The 17663-nt window shown below is 35.7% G+C and overlaps 1 protein-coding gene across 3 annotated transcripts in view; it reads right to left on the reverse strand.

Moving 5' to 3' along the window:
- The window catches only part of WASL (WASP like actin nucleation promoting factor), an 87149-nt gene that overhangs the window by 18096 nt on the left and 51390 nt on the right, over positions 1 to 17663 (reverse strand). For 2 of the 3 annotated variants that reach the window (XM_070423830.1, XM_070423829.1), the window contains exons 6-10: positions 10777 to 10945; positions 9573 to 9615; positions 7828 to 7981; positions 5985 to 6002; positions 98 to 618 (exon numbers count right to left, since the gene is read on the reverse strand). In XM_070423830.1, the coding sequence (XP_070279931.1) occupies positions 98 to 618; positions 5985 to 6002; positions 7828 to 7981; positions 9573 to 9615; positions 10777 to 10945 (905 nt within the window). The remainder of the gene's footprint in view (positions 1 to 97; positions 619 to 5984; positions 6003 to 7827; positions 7982 to 9572; positions 9616 to 10776; positions 10946 to 17663) is intronic. The other variant, XM_070423831.1, reaches the window with a different exon arrangement.

Genomic DNA, 17663 nt, shown 5'->3' on the forward strand with positions numbered 1-17663 from the left:
GAAAAAAATTAAAAAATACTTTTCAAGGATGCCTTACAAATTACTTTAAAAATCCATAATGATAGGTAGTCTAATATGAAAAGAACAGATTACTTACAGATTTCAGTTGAATACCCTGTCGGATCTGGTCTAAAAGTGCATCCCTCCCAGAGCAAGACACCGGTCGACTGTTCTGTTCCACTTTTTTTAGCTGAGCACCCTCTCTAATTTGATCTAAAAGAGCTGCTTTGTTTCCTGAAGGATTTGGAATTTGATGGTCACCATCAGAAGGGAGGCCAGGGGGAGGTGGTGGCCCGGGTGGTGGCGGCGGTGGAGGCGGTGGGGGTGGTGCTGCTGACCCTGCCACAGACAGAGGCGGAGGAGGTGGTGGAGGCCCTGACGGTGCTGAGGAGGGAAGGGCTGGAGGTGGCGGAGGATACATCCTATTTGGCGGCGGTGGGGGGACTCCTACACCTGGCCTGGACGGAGGTGGTGGTGGAGGTGCAGCTGTGGGAGCTCTTGAAGGTGGTGGAGGAGGAGCGCCTCTTCCTCTGGCAGGAGGGGGAGGAGGGCCTGAGCTATGTGGAGGGGGGGGAGGTGGGGGAGGCCCTCCCCTCGATGGTGGGGGAGGTGGTGGTGCTGAAAGAAAAACAAAAAAAGAAATCATGTTTTGCCCCCATAAACGTCAGTGAGAAAGTCACTTATTTTAACATATATTTAAAAAATTATGTAAGACAGAAAAAGCACTCATCTTTGTTTTTTATATTATAAAGATATCTGACCACAGATGATATCTTACAATTCTATTTAGGAATATGCAACTTAAAGATCACCTTCCTGTTATTTCTTAAAAAAATATTAGCTAAAACAGTAAAATGTAGTTTTTAGGAACCAGTACCACTTCTGAAAGGCAATAAACATTTTTTAAAATATAGTAACAAAATAAACAACAGAATTAAATATTTGTCAATAGTATTATTTTACATTTTAATAAAAATTAATGGATACTTTCTCTCTTTAAAGAATCAAGTATATATTTAGTTGTTTTATAAAATCAATTCACATTCAGAATTATATAGTTAATGTAGCCTAACATTAGAATTCATTCAGTGTAATCTGAGCTGAACCCAAATATAATGCTTTTTCTTTTAAAATGTAAACCTTTGCTATCTAACTTACAATTGCACTTATGTCCTATATTTTCTATTTTGGGTCACCCAAAAATGTATATATCCTTTTAATAGCTGATAGCTCAATTTTGAAAGCAAAATGTATTTTAATAAACACTGTGTGTGCATACATTTCTTTGGGACACCCCATATAAAGACTACATAGCAATACATAAATAGATTGTATATAATATAAAATAATGAATAATCCAATATACTATAATAATATAAAACATATATAATGTCCTGTATTTTCTAAAAGATGGTCAGTGATTCTAGTGATGGCCTTACGGAGGTTGGCTGCTCGGCTGAAATGTTCAATTACTTATTCAGGAGGCAAGAACTATGAACAAATTAACTTGAAAATTTCTACATGATACAAAATAAAAGCTATTAATAAAATATTAACATTATTCTGGAAGTAATATTTTTACTCTTATTATATGAAGTGAAAATATAAAATAGAATAGATTAATCAATTCAAAGTATAAATTTATGACATTTCTAGAGATATGATTTTACCAACAGTATACACATATTTATATAATAACGAACATTTTTTCTCCACTCACTTTTAAAAGTTAATACAAAAATTAACTATTTTTAGGAGTAGAGAAATCCTAGAATTCATAATAGCTATTTATATTTATTGACACAAATTTTAATATATAATTGCTGGATACTTCTATAATTTACACCAAGCATGTCAAACTTGCAGCCCAGCCAATATAATGGTATGTAAGAAACGTTTTGATAACAATTTGTAACTTAATTTTTACAATATCCTGTTATACATAATTATTAATAACGAACTACAACGTTCGCTAATGACTGATTACTTTAATCGTGTTGCATTCATTTCCCTTACGTGCCTTACATGCAGGCGCACCATTTCTCTCCACTAATACCAGCAGCAAATATTTTAGCAGCCAATTGCCATGTCATTAGTCTCGTACTGACTTGTTTGGTGTGCACAACAAGAAATATTTCGCTTTTGGAGAACAAGAAAAATAGGTTTATTTGTGTTATGCTTATTTAAATTTGTGCAGTTATTCAGTGTCTGTTAATGTTCAAGAAAAATATTAATTTTTATTAAAATGTTCTATTATTTTATCTTAATGATTACTCATTTATTTAAGCCCTTTGTATTCAGCATGTCTCTATCGAAATAAACTTATGTTTCTATGAAAATTACAACTTTTGTTTTTTTTGCGGCCCACATAAACTTAAATCTTGTTTATTTGGCTCGTGTTAGCCTTTGAGTTTGACATGCTTGATTTACAAGAATACAATTACCTACTTTAATTACAGATAACAATAATGCAAAGGTACCAAAGAGAAAAAAGACTCACTTCAAAGGAAATGAAATGACATCTTCCAGTTTAATTTGGAACATTCATGGGAAACAAAGTATTAAAAATATGCTATCAAATATAATCATAAATATTGGATGAAATATGCAGAAAGGCCAATCTACACAAGGGTATTGTCACCTGGCATACAAACTTTTATAACTAAAAATAATATACAGCTGAAAATAGGAGTGTTATCCTACTTAGATGTAGGCCAACACAGATGTAGGCTCCTATGATTTGCACTCAAGGCATAAGGGCTGCAGAACTAAGATATGCTCAATTTTCTGACCAGATCCAAAGCAAGGAGACCTAACATATTTTGTATAAAAGGGCGAAACCAAGAGAATACATGCTATGTATGTATTATGTATACTCCCTGAATAAGCCAATACATATAATCCTTCAAGCAGATACAAAGATTTCATTTTAACCAATTTAAGATTTTTATTTCAAACTAGAGGCCCGGTGCACAAACATTTGTGCACTCAGGGGTAGGGGGTACCTCAGCCCAGCCTGTGCCCTTTCGCAGCCTAGGACCCCTCGGGGGTGACCACTTGCTGGCTTAGGCCTGCTCCCCGGGGGATTGGGCCAGGATGGCAATCAGACATCCCTCTGGCAGCCCGACAGCCCTCGGGGGATGTCCACTTGCCAGCGGGGAGCAGACCTAAGCTGCAGTCAGACATCCTTAGCGCTGCTGAGGAGGCAGGAGAGGCTCCCACCACCACTGCTGTACTGGCAGCCATCAGCCTGGCTTGTGGCTGAGCAGCGCTCCTCCATGTGGGAGCTCACTGACCACCAGAGGGGAGCTCCTGCATTGAGCGTCTGCCCCCTGGTGGTCAGTGTGTGTCATAGTGACCAGTCATTCCCAGTCTTTCTGCTGTTAGGGTCAGTTTGCATATTACCCTTTTACTATATAGGATAGAGGCCTGGTGCACGGGTGGGGGCCGGCTGGTTTGCCCTGAAGGGTGTCCCGGATCAGGGTGGGGGTCCCGCTGGGGTGCCTGGCCAGCCTGGGTGAGGGGCTGATGGCTGTTTTCAGGCTGGCCACACCCCCTTTAGGGTGGGGGTCCCCGCTGGAGTGCCTGGCCAGTCTGAGTGAGGGACTGAGGGCCGTTTTCAGGCTGACCGGCGACTGAAGCTACCAGCCTCTCCTTTTTTTCTTTTTTTTAATCTGGGATTTATTTAGCTTCTATAATTGAAACTTTGTTGCTGTCACTAGAGCTGAGAGCCAGGCTCCTGCTTACTCCAGCTCTGAGGCCACGGTCTGCTGAAAGCAGGTATCTGGGGTTTGTTTAGCTTCTATAATTGAAACTTTGTTGCTTTCGGAGCTCAGAGCCAGGCCGTGGCAGGCGGGGAACCTTAGTTTCCTCCATCACTGGAGCAAGCAAGCCTCCTGCTCGCTTCAGCTGCTTGGCTGCCAGCCGCCATCTTGGTTGGGTTAATTTGCATATCTTGCTGATTAGCCAATGGGAGTCATGGCAAAGGTACTGCCAATTACCATGTTTGTCTATTATTAGATAGGATACTAATGATATTTGTCTAGACTGGCACTTTTATGTTTTAGTTGTTTATTAATCAAGAAGAAAAGGACCCACTCTATTCTACCATACAAGGTATTAGTCAACCATTTCTCATAGTTTCACTGAGGAATTTCCATCCATAATCTTTTATATGTAAAATGGTAAATTTCTTCAGTAGAGAGAACTTGTAGTAAGTACATTTATTATAATAATTTGAGATCCAGCTAATACCCATTCAAATAGACACTAAATCATTGCTCAGGGAAGAAGCCTTAATTTATAGTGAAAAAAGGTCAGCCGCATCCAGTTTTGGGTATAGCACAAGGTCAGCATTTTTATTAACTTGAAAATAATGGGAATGTCTATATATTTGTGAGGAAAACAACATGCCACATCCCAAGGTATAAATGTGAGTTAAGTAATTAAATTCACATTTGATTCTTGGCCCAATGTTAGTTAGGTTTATATGCACAAAAATGTCTGTTAAGCAGATACCACACAATAACACTATGAGAAAGTCTGATGGCCTACAAATTTCTAAAACTCTAAGAGTCATCACAAACACTAGACTGAGAATGACAAATTTCTTAGATCAAATGAAAACTATTATTATCAAAGCTTAGTCAAAAGGAAAAAAATTTTAATATTTACAGAAAAAAACCTTATCTTGATGGTACATTATTAAGGAAGGTCAATATACTGTTTCTGTGGGGTGTGGCTACAGTGTTTTGGCCAAGTTCAAGCCTCGGACCAATGAAAGGACAGGGTCCTCTTGTTGCCACGTGCAAGTCCCAGCTGGAGGGCAGGGCCCTCCCAGCACAATTATAGCCAACAGCTATGGTTGTAAGCTTGAACCTATGGTCCAAACACGTGGCCCCACGTGCCTGTGTGCTAGAGGTTCAGGTGCATGTAGTTGAGTGAGGGTGAAACTCACGAGAATGCTGTAAACAACTTGATCACGCCCCTACTTTGCCTCGTGGCATCTGGTATAAAATAAAGACATGGCTTGTGGGCGCTGGCGCTGTCTCCTCATCAGGGAGCAGCATCCCACCGAGACCCAGCTTTCATTCTCTTGTCTGTCTTTTCTCAATCCTTTCACCACCGCCCCCCCCCCCCCCCCCGCCCCCCGCACTCAGGGTCACTGAACCAGGCTGAGCTGGCATGGCACATAAGGCACCCCGGGGCTGAGTATGCCATGGCCGTGCCGGCTCCCCACAGTTTCAGAAAAATATTCATATTAAGAGTAATTAGTAGATAATTCTCTAGATATTTATCATACTTAAATGCAGTATTATAGAACTCAGGAAAACATTAAAGAACTGCTCTCATGCACTCAGAAAAATGTTATTAACCACAAATTAAAACGTATGAGAATACTGACAACTCTGAGTAGGCAATTACAGAACTAAGTAGAACTAAGTGTGAGTTTATGTTTAGTCCTCCCTCCTTGCCACAAATGTAAAAATGTAAGTATGCTTTACATAGGATATTAAATAATGCCAAGTATAAAAAGCAATGACTAAAAGTAAGTATAATCCTATATAATAAAGAGCTAATTTGCTAATTAGACCGAACACCAGAATGACAGTCTGGACAACCTTCTGGACGAAGCTGGGACTGCGAGGGCTGAGCCCCTTGCATGAATCTCGTGCATCAGACCTCTAATAAGTAATAAAAACAACAGTGGTGCTGTGGAAACAGGATTAAAAAAAAATCCACAGAATTTCAATAAAGTTATCTAAATTGTGGACAAAATATGAGCTCTGACTCATATAGAAATAAATTTTCTTTTTACTTTAAACATCTATATGCCCAAAACATTAGTTTGAGTAGAGGGCAAAAGACCTCACTGGATGTTAGATTTGATGGCAAGGTAAATGAACTCTAGCTTCTCTGAAAATAAACACACCACAGCATGCATAATTTAGTGCACTCGATCAAATAACATCCCACATACATACCACTCCATTGTGGTGGACCTACAGAGAAGATTATTACGAGTTAATGGATTTCAGACAATTGCACATAAACACAAAGAAAGATAAACTGGAAATCACAAGTCTAGTATTTTTATAATCCTGATTAAATAATTTTACAAAATTAAGTTTTAAGACATTTGATTCAATAGATTTTTACAGAAAAACTCATAAACTTTTCCCTCTCTAATTTTTTCATACTTCTAAAATCATTATTTGCTCAGCTTAGAAAATATCTCCTTAATAAAAATAAATATCAATTTATTCTTCCTTTAAAAAAAATTTATCTTCTATAAAAACCACTTTTTGGTGTCAAAAAGGTTCTACACTAGAAATTAGGTTCTTGAATATGATAATAAATAACTCTGTTCCCAAGAGTTTTTTTTTTTTTTTTAATACCTGTGTCTTTTTTTGTTTGTTTTAGGTCATTTAATTGACGGAAAGCCTTGCTTACTTTAATGTTTTAAAATCAGCTAAAATTACAAGCAGTAATAAAGTTTAAAAACACAAACAAACCCAATCAAGTTAATATAGTAAATTCTTAGTTACAGGAATTCAGGTGAAAGGGTTGTAGTACGGGTGGTCTGATAAATGTAAACAATACTTTATACTTATAAATTTGGAGAGCTCAGAGACCCTGAGAACCATTTGGTGGTATAAGATGAGGGGTCTGTGGTAACAGTGAATAAAAAGAGTCAAGGAACACACAAGGGTCCTCAAGACTTCCCATCATCTGTACACTGATAGTAACCCTGACGTACTCTGGGAGCATTTATAACAATGGTACAGTGGCTCACAATGTTTTATTAAAACTCTACAGAAACTGGAAATGTAATTATTTAACAATGTAAGATAAATTAGCATACTAGTTTCAGTGAAACTAGCATTGTGTTTCCACAATAGTCATTTTGACTGAATACCTGTTTACATATCTGTTTCCACACTAGACTATAAAATTTCTGAGGCCAAAGACAGACTATATCTTTATATTTTAGTATCCTGAGAATAGTGGTGGTATAATATTTACTGAATATATGAATGAATGAATGAACGAATGAAAGATTAAATGAACATCACTGGTTAAAAATTCAGGTAAGTCAAACACCTAAGTTAAAATGACAGGTAAATTCTTCAGAAGAATAGTTTGATTAACTAGAGCTTTCACTTTGCTAAACTTTATTATGAGTATGCAAAAACAAAGAAGAAAAGCGGCACCAAATAAATAAGGTAGTAAAGAAATGATTGCCATACTGGAAAATTTAGAGTTACTGTCTTTGCATTTTATTGTGATAATTATTAAGATACAACTAAAATACAAGGTGCTTTGATCTTAAAAGGTTGCAAATTATTTGTGCATTCAGGTATCAAAAGACAAATTTTATACCTTTTAAGAAAAAAGTTTGTATTTAAAAATACAAATATTTTTGTTATTTATATCCTGAATTTCCTTACAATTTATTGATTAGGTAGTGATTGTATTTAAATTAATAGTTCTGTATTGTAATAAAAACAACTTTAACGGCTTCTAAGTTAAGTAAAATATTAGATAATCACATATTTTTATTCTAAAATAGAATAGCCAGAAGATTCTGTATGATTTTCATAATTTAATATAAGACATCTTTATAATAAGCAAAACTTTGTCAAATTTTTTTGTTATACCAAAATAATGTAAAACATAGTACACTGGGCCAAACTAGTTATGAATAAACTCAAATATTTGCTTAAGGAAGGTTCACATTAATGTGTGTAGTTGTCTTTCAAGAAATTAACCTAAAGATTCAAAAGAACAAATAGACCAGGATTCCTAAATAGAAATAAAAGTTACCTTGCCTTCGTAGTTCATTTTTAACAGCTTCAACACCTCCTGTTTTTTCAATAAAGTCATATATGACTTTTGATGTTTCTCTGTCTTTAAGTTGTGCCTCTGAGATTCCACACATATCAAAAAGATTCTTCAATTCTGGATCCAAATTATTCAGCTATAACAGATAAAATAACTAATAAAATCTATCCCAATTTTTAAAAACAAGCATAATATTTAATTCTCATCTGTACTATTTATGAAATTATTTTAAGTTCATAAACTTTTAATATGGTTATATTGTTTATATGCTAAATAAACTTTCTTATTTAAAAAAATACAAAAAGAATTGATTTTAGCCTGTCTGGTGTGGCTCAGTGGTTGAGCACTGACCTATGAACCAGAAGGTCACAGGCTCCATCTCCAGTAGAGGGCGTCGAGGAGGCAGATCAATGATGTTTCTATTTCTTTTTCTCTCTGCCTTCCTTTTTGAAATCAATATATATATATATATTTTTAAAAGAATTGATTTTATATTTTATCTCCATCTCTTTTTTGTTCCTTGCCTTCAAAAACAGGGAATGTCAGTTAGATTTTTTAAATTAATAGTTTTGTATTATAGATAAATTAGCATCATACTAGTTTCAGTGGAACTAGCATTGTGTTTCCACAATAATTATGACTGAATACCTGTTTACATATCTGTTTCCACACTAGACTATAAAATTTCTGAGGCCAGAGACAGACTATATCTTTATATTTTCCCATTCATGATTCAGACATATTTAATGCTCACCTATACTACATTATCCTAAATAAGATTTAGTTATAACCACAAAAAAATACAAATCAACTTGCAAATTTGAGAACCGCAAGCATCCTGTGCAGTGTCCAACACAAAAAGGCATTCAACACTTATGGAGTTAACATTGTAGCTTTAACAAAACAACCAAAAGGATTTTTAACCTCAATCAGAAATATTTTTCAAATTAATTTTTACAAATCCTGACTGTCAAATGTGAAATACCTATCACTTAGATAACCAAAGTAGAGATAAAATATTAAACACCTTTTTTTTTTTTTTGCCTGAAGTTTTACCTATCTTGCTCACAGTGCTATAAATTAATGAATGATGAAATTGCCAAAAATAATAGAATGAAAAGACCTATATCATTCAACAACTGAATGCCGAAACCAGTTTGGCTCAGTGGATAGAGCGTCAGCCTGCGGACTGAAGGGTCCCGGGTTCGATTCCGGTCAAGGGCATGTATGTACCTGGGTTGCGGGCACATCCCCAGTAGGAGGTGTGCAGGAGGCAGCTTATCGATGTTTCTCTCTCATCGATGTTTCTAACTCTCTATCTCTCTCCCTTCCTCTCTGTGAAAAATTAATAAAATATATTTTAAAAAAAACAACCAACTGAATATTCAGAACTTGATTACAGTACTTTCCAATAATTTGGCATATATTTATTTCCCTGAAATAATTATTGAGCAGAAATAATTTTCTTCTCTTTGCTTTCAAAACATAAGGATTTTACTTATACAGTAAAATAAAGTCAAGGTATACAAAAATTTTCTCTTTAGAGACTTAGCCATGAATTACAGAACAATACTATGATTTCAAATCTGGTGATGTGTACATAAACACAGCACATTCAAATAAACACTAAAATTCACAAAAATAAATAATAAAAACAAAAATCCAAATATAGGCCATAATATTCCCACATAGTTTGAGTAATGTTTATGGCTTGAAAAGACACTTACATCAAAGCCAGTATTTGGATCCCAACCAACATGTCCAATGTGCCTAAAGTAGAAGATAGGGGAAAAAATACACAAAGGGCATTAACACCAAGATATATATGAAATCCAATCTACCCACTGAATTATTGGCCTTAACTAACAGTTCTCATAGATATAACGATATTCAGGGAAAAACTACAGAAGTAGGCAGAAGAGGATTCTAGCCCAGGCTCTGCTACTAAATGAGTCTTAACATTTTTGCACAATCTTTCTGAACATTCATTTCCTTAATGGTCAAACGAGAATATTAATACAAGCATTATATATATACTAGAGGCCTGGCCTGCATCCTCTTGCAATCTAGGTCCCCTTGGAGGATGTCGAATAGCCAGTTTCGGCCCAATCCCCGCAGGCCTGATCCAGACAGGAGGGAGCCTGATCCTGTGCGTTGAGCATTTGTCCCCTGGTGGTCAGTGCATGTCAGAGCGACCGGTTACTTAGGCTTTTATTTATATACATGAGAGGAAAGGAATTTTGTAATGAGCTAATAAAATAATGCCTGCTACAGACTATTTGTGCCTCCTGAAAATTCATAGATGTTAAAACCCAATCCCCAATGTGGTAGTATCTAGAAGCGAGAATTTTAGGAAGTGATTAAGCCATGAATGGGATTAGTGCCCTTAAAAAAAAAGGCCCCAGAGAGCTCCTTTACCCTTTCCTAACATGTGAGGACACAACAAGAAAACCGCTATCTATGAACCAGGAAGTGGGATGTCACCAGACACCAAATGTTGCCTGTGCCTTATCTTGAACTTTCCAGTCTCCAAAACTGTAAGAAATAAATTTCTGTTGTTTATAAGCCACCCAGTCTATGGTATTCTGTTATTGCACCGCAAATAGATTAGGACAATGCCTCTAAGGAATTGCCAAATACCATTTTTTATTGCGAAAAGTGAGAAATCATCTTTATGTCCAACAATTAAAGAAACTTTACCTAATTTTTTTCTAATGAATGAAAAAGTAAAATAAACTATAAGATTCACAGAAAGTCAGCTTAAAAAACAAACAAAGAAACAGAAAACTCCAGCAAAATCTGTAACTAAAAGGTATGCAAGTGATAAATGTAAGGGTTCTATCAAAAGAAAATTTTATAACAAGTTAAAAACCTAGAGTCCTAATGACTAAATAAAAAATCAAGGTAAAAGCAACAAAAGAACTGTCTTACTGGAAATTGCTTGGTGTTCCAATATCTGCCTTGGTTAATCTCTTCTTTTTAGCTTTTCCTTTTTTCTTTTCTTTGGTATGGGAGATGTTGCTGACTTGTGGACCATAAAATCTATTGGTTGTGATTTCTGGATTTTTAATGTCAACTGTTGCCATGGGTAGATTAGGACCTGAAAATAAAGTTTAAATAACATTAAAAGAATATAATTTAACATAATTATTATAATCATAATATATAATTTAAATGTCTTTTTCTGAAGTAGGACCACTTCAGTATTATAAATTATTTACATTTTAAAACTGCAGGCTAATTTTTATAAATAATGAAAAAAGTATTGCCTAAATTTTGAAAAGACTATATAATAAATTCTTAAACATACATAATTTCAAAGCAAACTTCATAACATTAAATCTCATGAAGAATATAAATTTTCAATAAGAATTTAAATATATTCCCAAGAAACCAGAAACACCAATCAGAAAGGATATATGTAACCAGATGTTCATAGCAGCACAATTCACCATAGCTAAGATCTGGAAACAGCCTAAGTGCCCATCAGTAGATGAATGGATTAGAAAACTGTGGTACATCTACACGATGGAATACTATGCTGCTGTTAAAAAGAAGGAACTCCTACCATTTGCAACATCATGGATGGAACTGGAGAGCATTATGCTAAGTGAAACAAGCCAGTCAATGAAGGAAAAATACCACATGATCTCACTCATTCATGGATAATAAAGACCATTACAAACTTTTGAACAATAATAGATACAGAGGCAGAGCTGCCTCAAACTGATTGTCAAACTGCAGTGGGAAGGCCAGAGAGAGTTGGGGGGCAGGAGGGAGGGGAGTAAGAGTTCAACCGAAGGACTTGTATGCATGCATATAAGCATAACTAATGGACATAAGACACTGGGGGGTAAGGGAGGGTAGGGGTTTGTCAAGGGCGGGGGGGAAAAAAGGACACTTATGTAATACCCTTTGTAATACTTTAAGCGAAAAATAAAAAAATAAAAATAAAAATTAAAAAAAAAAAAAGAATTTAAATATAATTGGTCTAGTCCCTTAAATTTTCACTGTAATTGCCTCACATCCAACACATTAGTCACTGATAGAGTGGTATATATCACGTAACAAGAATAGTAAAAAAAAAAAAAAAAAGTAAAATAGCCACCTATTTTACTTTTAAATCTAATAAAGAAATCTAGTCTTACCTCTTTGTTTCAATTTTAGTAGTTTGAGGAAAAAAGTACTGTAGTTACTCCATAATTAAGTCCAGTAATATTTTCCCCATCAATATATATAGAATTTGACTATCATAAGTATAGAGCTCAAAAACTTAACATCAAAGAAAATTCTCAAAACTCTCATTTTCTGCAATAACCAACTGTAAAATTATCTTAGGCACCTATTAAATATTGTTAATAGCATCTTTAGGAGTTGCACTAAATGTAGCACAAAACCTGTTTTATGATTCATAAAATATTACTGGTCTTAAAAGTGTAAGAGTCTGAACAAAATGTATTCAACATAAAATTTTCTTATAAAGTTACTAGAAGGGTAACACATGTTCCTTACAAGGCCCACTTTACTAGTAATATACTAGTACGATTCTCCTTTTTATTGAATTTATTGAGGTAACACTGGTTAACAAAATTATACAGGTTTCAGGTGCACAAATCGACAACACATCATCTGTACAATTTATTGTAGTGCTCACTACCCCAAGTTAAGTCTCCTTCCACTACCATTTATCCCCCCATTCCCTCCTCCACCTTCCCCTGCCCCTTCACTCCTGCTTCCCTGGCAATCACCAGTTGCCCGAGTCCATAAATTCCTTTTTCCTTCCAACCCCTCCATTCCCCCCAAACTCCCCTCAGCCTATTCTCTATCTATGAGTCTGTCACTTAATTCATTTTGTTCATTAGAGTCCACATATGGTACTTGTCTTTCTCTAACTGGCTTATTTCACTTAGCATAATGCTCTCCAGGTCAACTATGCTGTCAGAAAGGGTAAGATTTTCTTCTTTTTACAGGTGAGTAGTATTCCATTATGTAAATAGGTACCACAGCTTTTTTATCCATTCATCTACTGATGGACACTTGGGCTGTTTCCAAATAATACATGAGTCTTCAACAAAATCTCCCAACAGACCAAATTCCTCTGAGATGATCATAACAATGTAATTTTTAAAACATTGTATAAAATACAATCACCACTGTGCAGAAAAACAGTAAACCCAATAGGTCTGACACTATCCTTTGAAAGTCCTGCTTGCAAGGTTGGCCTTTAGTAGGTTATCTGGGATCTCGGATTTCAGGAGGGTTCTCATTATTCCCTGATAAGACTGGCTATTTCTAAACTGTTTGTAGCAACAATGTGGGTTATGCTAAACAGCTGCTTTCCTCCTGGGAGTTTAGAATCCTGGTAGGTACTATATGATTAGCAATCTATGTTTCTAGCCACCAAGAAACCCTGGGCTTTAAACGATAATCTGAGGCTCTCAGGAGCTTCTTCTTCAGACATTTCACATGTGCTGTCACAATTCATTACTGGAGAAATTAAATGCATCCCTGTGACTCCAATGGGAGAATACTCTTGTGTGGTTTCCCCCAGAGTTAACCCTGTGTCTTTCCCATTGTTGATTTTATTATATACTAGAGGCCTGGTGCACGAATTTGTGCACGGTTGGGGTCCCTCGGCCTGGCTGGTGATTGGGGCTGATGGCGGTGCGGGGGGGGGGGGGGGGGGGGGACGTGGGTGGCCAGCCAGGGGGAGGGACTGCAGGAGGTTGGCCCCAGCAGCAAGCTAACCAACGGCTGATTCTGTGAGGAATTGGGCTCCCTCCTCCCTCCTGTCTGGGTCTGGGGTACGGGTGAATCAGATTTGGGGCTGCCAGGGCCCCAGCAGTAAGGTATGGGTCAGTGCACTTCACAGCTACTGATTGGTCGTCTGGTTGTTCTGTCCTAATGGTCACTTAGGCATACACACACATACACACACACACACACACACACACACACACACACACACACACACGTGCCCCAGTGCACAGATTTGTGCACAATGAAAAGAAATAAATTAGAAGAAAAATTCGTGCGGTAATTACTGCAAAAAATTACATGTCAAAATAGTTGGTCTTCAGACACATTCTGCTGATAACGTGCTTTCTTTCAGCTTCAGAGGTACATTATGCCAATAGTTGGTCTTCAGACATATTGTCGATAACGCGTTTTCTTTCAGCTTCAGAGGCACGTTATGCCAATAGTTGGTCTTCAGATACATTCTGGCGTCACGTCCGATTGGCGCCAGCGAGAGCTTTATATGTCACACATGCACAAGTCAATGTTTATTTTTAAATTGCCAGTGCATGTCATATGTGCTGGCCAGTCAGTCGGTTGGACAGTTGAACAGACATACAGTCAGTCACTTAGCCATATCTATCTATCTATCTATCTATCTATCTATCTATCTATCTATCTATCTATCTATCTATAGATATATATCTCCTTTCACTATAATAAATATTTGGCATGAGTACCACTATATGCTAGGTCTTCTGAGTCCTTTTAGCAAATCACCAGTTGTGGAGGTAGTCTTGGGGACCTGAACACAATCATAAAATAGCAAATAAAAATCCCAAGAAATTGTAGGCTAATGTATAGTAAGTTATTACTAAATGCCAATTTGACTACAACTCTTAAATTGTGCTGAAAACCTCAAAGGTATTCTATTAAACTAAAGAAACATATTTACCTACATGGGTAAATTATATCTCTCTTCCTCTCTACTATTAAAGATGAACTAAAGCTATAATAAAATGATGAAAGTCATCTGCCACCTCATAGAACAATTAAACAATTTGGAAAGATAGATATGTTTAATATCACCAAAACTCAGCTATTTTCCTTCACTATTCAAAGTACACTTACATATAATTATAATATACAAATGTCTAAAAGTTCTATGTATAATTGCATATAAAATTCCATAGAAGTTGCTCATGTTGGCAAGAAATAAAGAAATTCTTCTTGGAAAAAATGGAAGCTAGTGAACAATATGGATAAGATCGTTAAGAGCTAATTCACTGTCAAGGAATAATCTGAAAATAACTGGATCAAGAATTAAAGATTTAGTGTCTGTTCAAGTCTTCTGACCATTTTTTAACTGGATTGTTTGTTTTGTTGTTGTTGAGTTGCATGAGTTTCTTGATATATTTTGAATATTAACCCCTTATCAGAGAGCAATTGTTTTCAAATATCTCCTCCTATCGAAGCTTTTTAGTTTGATATGGTTCCATTCACTTATTTTTGCCTTTACTTCCCTTGCCTTTGAGGTACACTTCTCCCAAGAAGACATACAAAAGACCAATAGATATACGATATGTGCTCAACTTCACCATCTATGAGAGAAATGCAGATCAAAACTACAATGAGATACTACCTCACACCTGTTAGAATAGCTACTATCAATAGGACAAATAATATGTAATAAACACATAACTTTCCAAATTGTTTGTTTGATAAACAAGTGTTTGAGAGGTTATAGAGAAAAAGGAACCCTCATTCACTGCTGGTGGGAATGTAAACTGGTATAGCCACTATGAAAACGAGTATGGAAATTCCTCAAAAAGTTAAGAATAGAGTTACCATATGACCCAACAACCTCTCTTCTCGGTACCTACCTGAAAAATTAAAAAAAAATTATTAGCAAAGATATAAGTACCCCTATGTTCATTGCAGCATTACTCACAGTGGCCAAGACATGGAGATAACGAAAATGTCTTTTGATAGATGACTGCAGAAAGATGTGGGTACAGATACACAATGGAATACTACTCAGCCATAAGAAAAGTTAAAATACTGCCATTTGTAACAACACGGATGGATCTTGAAAATACATGTTAAACGAAATAAAGACAGAAAATGTCAAGAACCGTATGATTTCAATCATATGTGAGATATAAAACTGAAAGCAACAAAATGAACAAATAAGACAAACGAACTCGCAGACACCGACAACAATATGGTGATTACCAGAAGGAAAGGGGCATGTTGGAGAGCTAGAAAAGGGTAGAGGGGGTCAAATATTTGATGACTAAGGAGATTTGACTTTGGTAAACACACAATGCAATATACAGATGATGTGTTATAGAATTGTACACTTAAAACCTATACAATTTTACTAACCAATGTCACCCCAATACATTCAATTAAAAAAAGAGAAAGAAGAATTAAAGGTTAGTTAAGCAATACAGAAAGCTTATTAAGTAGTAAAGACTTGGATTTTCAAAGTTGTTCAGACATTAGATTTTTATGCTTGCAGTAACTTCACAAAGTAAGAGAAGTTATTGAGAATACCCAGAATTTGTGTGTTAGAGGGTTGAATTGGGGTCATACCCATACCTTCATATACTTATCTAGTGACCTGATGTTACTTATCACTCTCCCCTTTCTGCTTTCTTCCTCCTTATAATTTACCTTTACCAATCAGTAAGAGCAACACTGTCCACAGTAAGATACTGCAAATTATTATTTACTCTCTTATCTTGATACTCAATAATATAAATAAAATAGGACGTAAGCACTGACTTCAGACAGACTTAGAGAGTACCAGAGTTAGGTGCTCTCTTTATACATACCACCCTTCCTAAATAGGTGTTCATACAGCAACTACAGGGTAGGCAAAACTAGGTTTACAGTTGTGAGTACATGAAATACAGAGTTTATTCTTGTATTATCATTTATTAATAAATGTATTATTTTCCATACGAACAACTAAGTCTACTTTTGCCACATCTTTACAAAAGCAACAAATTCACCATTAAAACAAAACAAAAGAAAATTAGCAACTATATAGTTGACCCTTGAACAACATAATGGTTAGAGGTGCTGACTCCATACAGTCGAAAATCTGTGCATAACTTGTGACTCCCCTTACTAATAGCCTATTGTTGACCGGAAGTTTTATCAAGAAGATAAACAGTCAGTCAACAAGTATTTTGTATGTTCTATATATTATATACTGTAGTCTTACAAATAAAGTAAACTAGAAAAAAGAAAAGGTTATTAAGAAAATCATAAGAGAAAATACATTTACATTACTGTACATATTTATTGAAAAAAATCCTTATAGAAGTGGATCTAAGCAGTTTAAACCATGTTGTTCAAGGGTCAACTGTAATTAGTGTTTATAAAAGAACAAAAAAAATTTTTTATGCTGCTTTAGCTTATATAAAATAATCTATTATACTATGGATGTTCTAAGGCAGTGATGGCGAACCTATGACACGCGTACTCATTTTTTTGGTTGATTTTTCTTTGTTAAATGGCATTTAAATATATAAAATAAAAAAAAGATATAAATCTTTGTTTTACTATGGTTGCAAATACCAAAAAATTTCTATATGTGACACGGCACCAGAGTTAAGTTAGGGTTTTTCAAAATGCTGACATGCTGAGCTCAAAAGGTTCACCATCACTGTTCTAAGGTAAGAATTGGGTATAGTTAAGTTTAACAGTTTAAATTATAAAAAAAAATATATATTATTTTCTGGGAAATAACAAAGTAAAGGTTCTTAGAAGCCCAATTCATAACTCACTAAAGAAAATAACACAGCATCTCTGAAGAAAGTTCAAAGATGAAGAGACAGAAATAAAAGTGTTATGTGGAATGAATAACAGTTTAATTCACACTGTAGTTGCACTATGTGGAATGAATAACAGTTTAACTCGTACTGTAGTTGCACTGTTTCCATTCCTCTCTCTACCCAAAACTCAGATATGGATATACTATTACACATCTCTCCACACAGTTATAGAGCCCTGGCATTAGCTATTTAATGTCATTATATATAAATTACATTAGTACTTGTTAAGATATT

The sequence above is a fragment of the Myotis yumanensis genome, unplaced genomic scaffold (genome assembly GCF_028538775.1).
Source record: "Myotis yumanensis isolate MYYU_CA2020_CCGP unplaced genomic scaffold, mMyoYum1.0.hap1 SCAF_9, whole genome shotgun sequence".
Lineage (NCBI taxonomy): Eukaryota > Metazoa > Chordata > Mammalia > Chiroptera > Vespertilionidae > Myotis > Myotis yumanensis.